The 10,011-nt window shown below is 37.8% G+C and overlaps 1 protein-coding gene across 1 annotated transcript; it reads right to left on the bottom strand.

Annotated features, from left to right (window-relative positions):
* Positions 1 to 17: 17 nt before the first annotated feature.
* On the bottom strand, positions 18 to 4,871 carry rnpep (arginyl aminopeptidase (aminopeptidase B)). Its single transcript, XM_062986243.1, has 11 exons — positions 4,458 to 4,871; positions 3,803 to 3,943; positions 3,522 to 3,673; positions 3,276 to 3,392; positions 2,925 to 3,160; positions 2,262 to 2,375; positions 2,062 to 2,174; positions 1,868 to 1,976; positions 832 to 1,056; positions 587 to 729; positions 18 to 481 (listed from the first exon to the last, which is right to left on the bottom strand). Exons 1-11 carry the CDS (start codon positions 4,833 to 4,835, stop codon positions 335 to 337), a joined length of 1,875 nt encoding a protein of 624 aa, XP_062842313.1. The 5' UTR covers positions 4,836 to 4,871; the 3' UTR covers positions 18 to 334.
* Positions 4,872 to 10,011: the final 5,140 nt, after the last annotated feature.

The following is a 10,011-nucleotide window of genomic DNA, read 5'->3' as shown; positions in this document are numbered from 1 at the left end:
CTTGCTCCAATCCAAGGTTCAATGCAGTGTAATTTTAATAGCATATACATTTTTAAATTTGCTTTTTAATCTAGTCAAAGTTATCTAAGTGTTCTGTATTGACAGATACAGAAAGTTAAAAAGTAACCCTTTACTTTTCTTTAATTAAAAGAAAATATGTTGTGAGCGAGCTGTGAGTCACTGAAAAGAAGACACTCAAATTTACTGCATGGATTAAAAGCTTTCCAGAATTAAAACAAAATAAGACATTAAGATTCCTTTAACCAAACAAATTACACCAAAATTAGACAAAATTTTCCCTTTTTTCCCCTTTGTTCTTCTTTTCTTTTAAGCTTCAAACCAGCAGCTTTTTTACATAATTTTGGACATTTACATGGAGCTGATGGCAAGTGGCAGAAAACATCTCTAAGGCCAGAGCCTTCGTCTCCTCTGTGGCATTCCACAAGGCTCTGTACACAGGTAATGTGTACTTCTGTTTTCCCTGTAGAAAAGAAATAAGAGACAAAGCTTTACAAAAAAACTACCTAATGAAATTTAGAAATCTAATAAAAATTACAAACCAGCAGAAAATAAAGTAAAGTCGGACCTGGCAGCTGAGGAAACTGCGGACGTGTTCGTATCCAGGTTTATGCTGGTTCTTTGCAACAATTTGAGCCCAACGTAGTCTTAATTCAGCGTTGTTGGATTTTACAATGTGTGGGTACTGCTCTTCCATCATTTTAATGTTACCTGGCATAAGAATTAAACACAGCACAACATGACAGGTCAAATATAATAAAAGAAATACAAAGACTATCAAACATTCAATACAAAAAACGATGTCAGACCTACCCTCTGGGAGTGGAGATGTCTTTAGAATCTTGTCCAAAAAGTAGACAGTTTGATAGGTCTTCCATGAATGGATGTCAGTCTTGCTGATGGTTGTAAGATCTACGTTTTCATTTTCCCACAGCTTGGCAAGATGATCAGCTGGTTTTGTCAGTGTCTGGCCAGCAGAGAGATCAGGGAGGTATGGGGGCCAACCAGAAACATTGAGCCAAGTGTCAAACTCCAAACCTAAAAGCAAATTTATAAGCAAAGCAAAATTAAGCCCAGTCTACCTATTAGGTTTATCATGTGGAAAGCTAAAGGATTATTTTAGCAGTCCATTAAACAATGGACCTGTAGAAATACCCAGTAGAAATATGGATAAGTGCAAACTGTTCTATCTTTTTAAACGCTAAGGGGTAAAAAGATATCTTAAAGCTGCATTTCAAATACAATCACTAAATACTGACTCCGGTAGAAATAGCATTTTTTAAAAGCTTTAAAAGCTTTTTTTATTTTAGATTTAAAAGCTAATCTCTGCTGACTGTCTCAATCTTTGATTCATAGTTTTTCAGAACTGTTATAAACAGGGTGCAACACTATTGCAATCTGTATGTCATTTAAACCAGATGTTTATTAATCAAAAAGCTGTATTATGTGTCTGCATCGAATTAATTAATGCAGCACTTCTGAACCTTTTCGGATTGTAAATAAGGCCCTAGCAATCCTACGACAATTCAGTTATCAATCGCTTAGTCAAAATGTCCAAGATGTTAAAGTCTAAAGCAGCTAAAAACATGACTCAGGAAACTGCGTTTGGAAAACTCCCAACCAATTCTGTGGACGCCAAGGGCGGTATGTCAAAACAGGAACGAGAATTTTTGTATTTGAGAGCATTGCTGGATGTTTTAGGTTTACATTCAACCATTAAGGTAGGCTGTGCTGTGTATTATAGCTTTACAGAGTATTACTAGAAAGTCTAGTGCTTGTACTGTTCAACACTTTCTTAAAAGACACTCAAGTTAAAGGCTACATAAAGTTTAGAACCCCTTTGTCATACCTTCAATCTTGTGGACACCTTTTTCCTTTAGGTCAGGGAAATAATCCAGGTAGAACTCCAAAGTATCCTCGACAACCACACTGCAAAACTTAAACTTGTCCACATACGCCTGTAAACACAGTAGCTAATATTATTATATACTATAAAACCTCTACAACATTCTTAAACAGTAGGATATTTGATATTATGTGAACCTTAAGGAAATGGTCAAAGCGGGTTTGGTCTCCTGTAAGATGGGCCAGGTAGGACACAAAGCAAAAGCCTTTTTCATAGGGGGTTTCGTTGTACGTGTCATCGGGATCAACACCTATATATAAGAGAACATTATAAAATGTAAAACAGGCAAAAATTGTAGTTTTTTTGCATTAATTAAAGGGGGAAAAGACTTGATGACCTGGTTCAATCTTGACACGTAGTTTGTTAAGAGGATGGTCTTCACCAATGTTGTCCATATGTTGTCTCAGCAAAGCTCTACCTGTTTCCGCCTCTAGACAGGTGTATGCCTCCCCTAGAAAATGAGTTTTATATCAGGAAGCTTTAAATGAGCATAGACACCAACCAGCCATACCAATAAACCACCAGCCTAATAGAAGGTCCCATGTGTAGCTCCCCCTTGTACCACAGGGACAGCTCTGACTTGTTGAAGCCTGCACATGGACTCCATAAGATTTCTAAGAATGTTTTTTGTGGTATCTGGCAGCAAGACAATATAAACAGGTTCTTTAAGTCCTGTAAGTACAAGGTGGGGCCTCTGTGGATCAGACTTGTTAGTCATGATGTCCCACAGATACTTGATCTTATTAAGATCTAGTGAATTTGAAGGCCAAGTCAACACCTTGTTTTATGTCATGTTCCTCCAACCATTCATGAACGCTTCTACCAGTCTACCAAAGGTTCTAACTAACCTATACTATTTACCTGTCCATGGTTTTAATGTTGTGGGTGATTAATTAGAGTATATTAAAAAAGACAGGCTAATACATTTATGCTAAGCTAGCACAAATACCCTTATTTTAGATAATAATAGTATTTACAGGATAGATTATTTATTTCTCACCATATAACTCTCTGCTGATACGGCGTTGGGCATACATAGTGAAGCCCTCATTGAGCCAAAAGTCACCCCAGTTGGCATTGGTGACCAGGTTCCCAAACCAGCTGTGGCAGATCTCATGGATGATCACATCAGCAAGGGAACGATCTCCCGCCAACAAACATGGAGTAACGAAGGTCAGGCAGGGGTTCTCCATTCCCCCAAATGGGAAGGCTGGGGGCATGAACAGCAGGTCATACCTAGAAAATGAAATCCCATTGCTCACACATTTAGAACTTGCATATTAAACACTATGCATTATATATATACACACATATATATATATATATATATGTATATACAGGGAAATCTCACCTTCCCCAAATGTAAGGTCCAAAGAGTTTCTCTCCTACTAGCAGAAATTCCTCAATCACACCGTCAAACTCCTTCTTTGCAGCTTCTAACAAGCAAGGCTCGGTCCACACTCGAGATCTGAACAATGTGCAACCAACCTGATTATTATTCTTATGTCATAAAAACAATTTAATTCTGGACTACAGTACATATGTATATAGGAAATATATTTATACTGGATTATTGCATGTAGATTATGAACTTTACCTTGGGCCAACCTTGGCAGAAGCCAAGTCTCCAACAGCCAGTGCCACCAGGTAGACAGGAATTGGCTGATCCATGTTGAACAAAAAGGTGTTGTCTGTTTTTCTGTGTTCCCACTTGTTGGCACTCATAACCGCTGTGAAGCCATTGGGTACCTAGCGAGGTCAGAAGGCAATCAATGTTCAGAAGTCCTTCAAGTTACTGACAATGATTCCCTCCTCAATAACATTTGGGTACACAAACATATGAATAAAGTGTATGTTTAATCCAGACTTGTAGCTCACCTTTACTGCTGCAGAGTAGGTACTCTTAACCGCTGGAGTGTCGAAACAAGGAAAGAACGAGCGGTTGAGCGCGGCTTGACCCTGGGTAAAGACGTACGGCTTGAGTTTCCCTGCAGTCTGTTCTTGGTCCAGCCAGCAGACCTAAAGGAACATACACGCACCAGGTGAATGATGAATTTTACCATTATAACAGTGTAATAATAAGTGTATGGGAGTAATAAGTTTGTAATAAGTGTACGGAAGTCAGGGAACCAGATATACAGGACTGGCAACCTTATGTTTATGAGATGGGTATGATGTGTGTGTGTGTGTGTGTGTGTGTGTGTGTGTGTGTGTGTGTGTGTGTGTGTGTGTGTGTGTGTGTGTGTGTGTGGTGAAACTTGGCAAGCTCAAAAGTGAAAGTACAATGTTCCTGTTGAAATATATTGACTACAGGTTACACTAACATGTTATATATTAGTGTTAATACTAACTAATATATTATATATTAGTCTTAATACTAACTAATATGTTATAGTAGTGTTAATACTAACTGATATGTTATATATTAGTGTTAATACTAACTAATATGTTATATATTAGTGTAAACGTTTGTACTGGTACTGGTTATGTACTGGTTAGATAAACAAATCTGAATACATGTTTATGCTCTCACCCCTGGTCCATCAAAAGCTGCATACTGGATGGAGAGTTCAAATTTCTCCTCTAATTTCCAAGCGGATGGAAATTTTACAACCAACGTGGTGCCGAAATGTGTGAAATCCTGAGTGAGAAACTCGAGCTTTGTCCACTTCTGTCCATCACGACTAAACGAGACGTCTTGCAGTATCAGAGTCGGATGAACGTCAAAGTACAGCTCACTCTGGAGATCTTGAACACACCTCATTCGCAGCCTTTCACTTCCCGATATGCATTTCTTTTCAAAATCGACATTTATATCGAGATGAAAGTGTTCTATTTTAAAGTGACGGAAGCTGGAAGAAGTAGAAACGTCCACCGCTTTTTCAGAATGTAGAACAAGTGTTTTATCCATTGATTTAAGGTGTAAAGAGCAAACGCAGAACTAACAAACACCGAGCAGACGGTTTGAAGTGATTTGCTACGAGTCCGTGTTGCCAAATATTACTTAAACAAATCCCCACCCAGTGTTGCCAACTCCTCAGTAAGGAAAGTAGCTATTGGCTGTCCTAAAAGTCGCTAGAAGTCGCTAAATGACGTCATCGCCTAATTTGCATAAGGCCCATTTGAATGTAATTGACGCTGTAGAAGAGAGGCATAACATCGTGGGAGAGACAAAAAATGGGTAAAAACACCCTAAATATGTTTAGAACTACAAATGAACTGTCTTCTGTTGATTCGTGGTTTGTTTTTTGTTTTTTAAGATAACACTGAGCTACTCTAGGGAGGGTTGCCAGATTGCGAAAGTAATTTTCAGTCAAAATGCATGATAAAACGCCCAAAACACAGGATAAGCAGATGGTGTTTAGCATTTCACAAAAAATAAACCAGTTAAACCATCATGACCTACAAATTAATATCTTAAAATGTACAGATCAGTAATTATACATTATAAAGAACAAATTATTTTTGCTTGCATGTATTTGAAGTAGCCTACCAAGTTTGTAAAATGCATTATTTATGATAGGACACCAGCCCCGGTTCTGGACTGCTTTGCTTGGGGGGGCAGTAAAACCTAATAAGGGGGCATGTTGATAGTCATGTTTTTGAAGCCAGAAATATATTCAAGGCTTGATTTGTGCATGAATGATGACAGCCAAGCTATTGATACTGGCTTAAAGTGATGTATGAGGTAAAGAAATAAAAATGCATGTTTTCGAACTTAAACTTAAAACCCAATGATTAAAAAATACATGTTGATTATGTAAATGGAGAAAAAAGATTATCTAATTGTATTTCATTTTAATACGCCCCCTTAATATGCCATTACTAATAGAACAACTCTATTTCTTGAAAGGCTTTAATACAAATTTAAGTCAAAGCTGACAAATGTACCTACACACAGACTGAGAATATTCAAACGTGGAAATAGGAATGAGTGAGAATATTTATATTATTGGGAAATTAAAATATAAAGAAAACAAAAGAATACTAATTCTGTAAAAAAAAAAGGGGGGGGGGGATATTCGTCACATTTCTATTTTGAAAAAGAAAAAAATATGAAAGTACATAAAATAAGGAAAATTTTCCTATCTACTGCACTTTAATGGTAAAAAATCTGGTAAAGTATTGAAGTTTTTATTGATGTTATGAAACGTACTGGTACAATGCAGTATTTATGCACAGTATAACAAATTATGTAAAGACTATAAGTGCAAATGAACAACAGTAATCATATTTTCATTGAACACAACTATACACCTATATATTGTGGCAGTAACACTCCTGCCTTGCAACGAGAAGGTCATGTAAAAAAGAGCCAATCAGGAATAAGCAAGGAAATATCTTCACACTGTAAAACAAAATGCATTTTTGTGATTGGTTCAGAGATAATTTTAAAAATAGCCGTTGCTTGCATTGTGCTTGGGGGGGCAAAGACACAATTTGGGGGCAGCCCCCCTGTAGGACACACAAACCTTTGCAAGTAAATAAAAATAAACTTGCAAGCAATGAAAGTTTAACCTCTCATACATATGAGACTTGCTTTCCTTCATATTCAACTCAAATCACTTGTCTAACATATGAATCAGTGTATTGATGGGCGTGGCAACAGTGTCTTGGACTGGAAAGAATAACCTGTCAATCAAACTTTTGACAACGGGTTGGATGTGGTGGAAGAAGGTAGACCTATTTATATTCCACCTGCTTTAGAAAGCAATAGTTTTTTTATTTACATTTTGCCTTGCCACTTTCCAACAAAATCCGCCCATTTTGGTGGAAACCGCCCAATCTGGCAACACTGATTGTGATATTGACGGCAGCACCCGCTGCTCGTTGAGGACAGTAACTGCAGAACAATACTGTATGTGTTTTCACGTTCGAGTCTCCAAAAGTCTCCAATAACACCAGAAAAAGTCGCTAGATTTGTCGCTAGTCGCTTTTTTGAAAAAAAGTCGCTAGAGGGGTCTGAAAACTCGCTAAATATAGCGACAAAGTCGCTAAGTTGGCAACACTGTCCCCACCTGGTGAAAACAAGGGAAATGGTCTTACTCGGGATGCACACTGTAACCATCTTAACTTGGTAATTAATGCATGTAAAACCCTAAAACTATGCTCATTAAGTTAATGCATGTATAAAAAAGTTAAACAATCATATATTTAGCTTAAAACTGTAGTTATTACATTTACATTTTCAGCATTTAGCAGACGCTTTTATCCAAAGCGACTTACACAATGAACAATTGAGGGTTAAGGGCCTTGCTCAGGGACCCAACAGTGGCAACTTGGTGGCGGGGCTTGAACCGGCAACCTTCTGTTTACTAGTCCAGTACCTTAACCACTGAGCTATCACTGGCCCTTATTACTGTAGTTATGTTTTTAAATTACATTATTATTGTTGCAGATTCATTATCCATAAAACATCTGTTAAAATAAACAGAAATGTACCTAAAATTTCAAATCAGATGTCCAGAGTCGCGAGTTTTTTTTATTAAATGGGTTGCAGAGGAAAACAATAATTAAATAAATACATTTTAACAGGCATATAAACACGAAACGAACTTGTACACGAACGCCCCCTTGTGGAGGCTTTACGTTACACTTTATGAACCACAGTGGGGACAGATTGCCAGTATTTTCATTAATTAAGTATATTTTGTTTTGTGTTTTGTTTTGATGCATACAATACAATAGTGTTGAAAAAAATTACATAAATAGATAATCATGCTAAGCAACAAAACACATTTGTAGGTCATTTGTGCTGTTCTTTGAGTTCTTGCATATGTGCTAAAAAGGTGGTTTTCTCTAAACATGGCAACATTAGTTTGACCGGTCAAGTTAAAGTACTATGTGTACGCGCTTTCAGCTGATCTCTATCCACGATTTTCCTGGCAACACAATGGGGGCTGCCATGACACCTCCCTATTTCCGTTTGCCGGTTTTTCGTTTCCGGTCGCGTTAGATTTGCTGTAGTACTAACTACAACATTATTAAACTACTTTTGGTAAGGACTGCATGGTTTAAATATGAGCTCGGGCTCGACGTGTGCCGCTCTCGGGTGCCACAACAACTCAAAGAAATTGAAGCTGTTATTGGAAAGTACGAGCTTTTAACAGCAGCGGATTTGTAAACATTGTCGGTGCGCTGCGCCTTACGCGTTACATTCCATAATAATATAATAATAATCATATTAATTATATCAATAATATAATATTTATTAATTAAATAATAATAAAACATTTATAATATCGTATAATGCAGTTTCACTTTGTATAGTCCAAAATTTTAGAGAGCGTTGCAGAAATTGGACAAATAACATTTAAATCCGGACACCCAGACAGACACGGCTTGTGCAAGTGAATACTGAACGGGTGTAAATACCCTGTTTGTTGTTCCCAGTTCATTGTTTTAGTAAATTAAACAACGCAACGCGTTTTATTCTGTCCCTTCAGCTCCCCTGTCCTGCTTTACATCCACTCATGAACCAAGTACAGTATACACTGTTGTAGAAGTAAAAACAATCAACAAATCAGTCGTGATACATTGTTTATTATTGCCAGTGTTTCACAGCTATTAGAATGTTCCTCGGTTCATCCCTACCTTCCACAGCTTCCCTTACCCTGCAATGCACGAGTAACCCACCGACTACTCCACTCTCCCTCAGCATTACCCACGCCTGATGTTTACCTTCAGCAATTCCTACGCATGTAAGCCTTCTGTGCTTTTATAGTTCTGTAGCTCCTCACCGTCTACAGCTTCGGAAAAGACGAAATGGTTCACTTACGTACATCAATATAGCTAACCTCATGTCATCTACCCACTCTGTAAGCGTGGAAGGGTGGAGCACTGTCAGAACACGGTCATCACAGCTTCTTAAAATGTCCTTACTGTCAAGTGCTAGGAATTAAGAAAGGACTCAGTTTTAACTAAAACAAAACTGCTTTATTGTTCGGAGTATCAGCTTGCAGAGACACGGAACATGCGAGTGAGCAGAGTGCGTTCCAACAACACACCGAGAGGAGGGAATAAGGGTACAACAGTGCACTCGTCTAACAAAATGCATAAATAGACAGTCGCTCTACACTTACTATTCAACCACCGAGCGTTTTTGGCCATGTTTGTTAAAAAAAACCAGTTACGAATGACCACTACTTCTGTCGTTCAGAACGTAAACACTGTAACCGGAAGTCAAAAACCGGCTTCCGCTACGAATCACGGGAAAGGTCAAAGTTCAGGAATATCGTGGATAGCATGAGGATGGGTCTCCGGCGCACATCACTGCTGTGTGGATGCTCGTGTAAAGCAGCGCAACAAAAACACAAATGATGTTCAACCAGACGGTCACGTGATTTACATTCAACTTTATGTCTCATCTAAATGTTGGGTGATCAGACTTTGGGAACCTCTCCCTGAAAATGTCACCGATTATTGCTGTGAATTAAAAAGAGGAAAAAAAGTTTTCTGGTTGAGGAGTACCTATTGTGTCATTTCTACTTTCGCCAACATACAAAGTTGCTTTTTTTTATAGCAGTATGATTTTATTTATCTCTCACTTTTCCTACCATATTGACCAGCCTGGCACCTCATAATAAGAAAAAGGTGAAAGGTGACATAAGAAATTGTCCCAGTGTCTATCAATTTAAATCACTGTCTACATGGAGTTGTGCATGTTCTTCCAGTATGACCAGGGGTGTCCTCTAAGTTCTCTGGTTTACTTCTACCTATCAAAACATTTATATATGTGTATGTGTGTTACACTACAATGGATTGGCACCTTGTTTAGGAAGTAAACCTGCCTTGAACGTGTATTTGGGTACCATTGGACAGTGACCTTGACCAGGATGAAGCAATAAGTGAAAATGCTTAAAAAGTTGGTTATTTATCTAAACAGCCAAGAAATGTCTGTCTACATCTTACAGTCTAGAAGTAGAAATGATAAACCACGTGCATGCATGTGTCCTGTTTCATTAAGCCTGAGGTGTGATGTATTTTTTTAACTGGATAAAATCAATACCACCACAGAACATCACATCTATTTTTATTTGTCACAAATTCTAGAAAATTCTAATCATTTCAGTAACAAAGTAGAAATG

The sequence above is a fragment of the Trichomycterus rosablanca genome, chromosome 24 (assembly GCF_030014385.1).
Source record: "Trichomycterus rosablanca isolate fTriRos1 chromosome 24, fTriRos1.hap1, whole genome shotgun sequence".
In the NCBI taxonomy this organism is placed as follows: Eukaryota; Metazoa; Chordata; class Actinopteri; order Siluriformes; family Trichomycteridae; genus Trichomycterus; species Trichomycterus rosablanca.
Note: the sequence above shows the minus strand (reverse complement) of the source record. Positions and strands in the feature narration are given on the sequence as shown.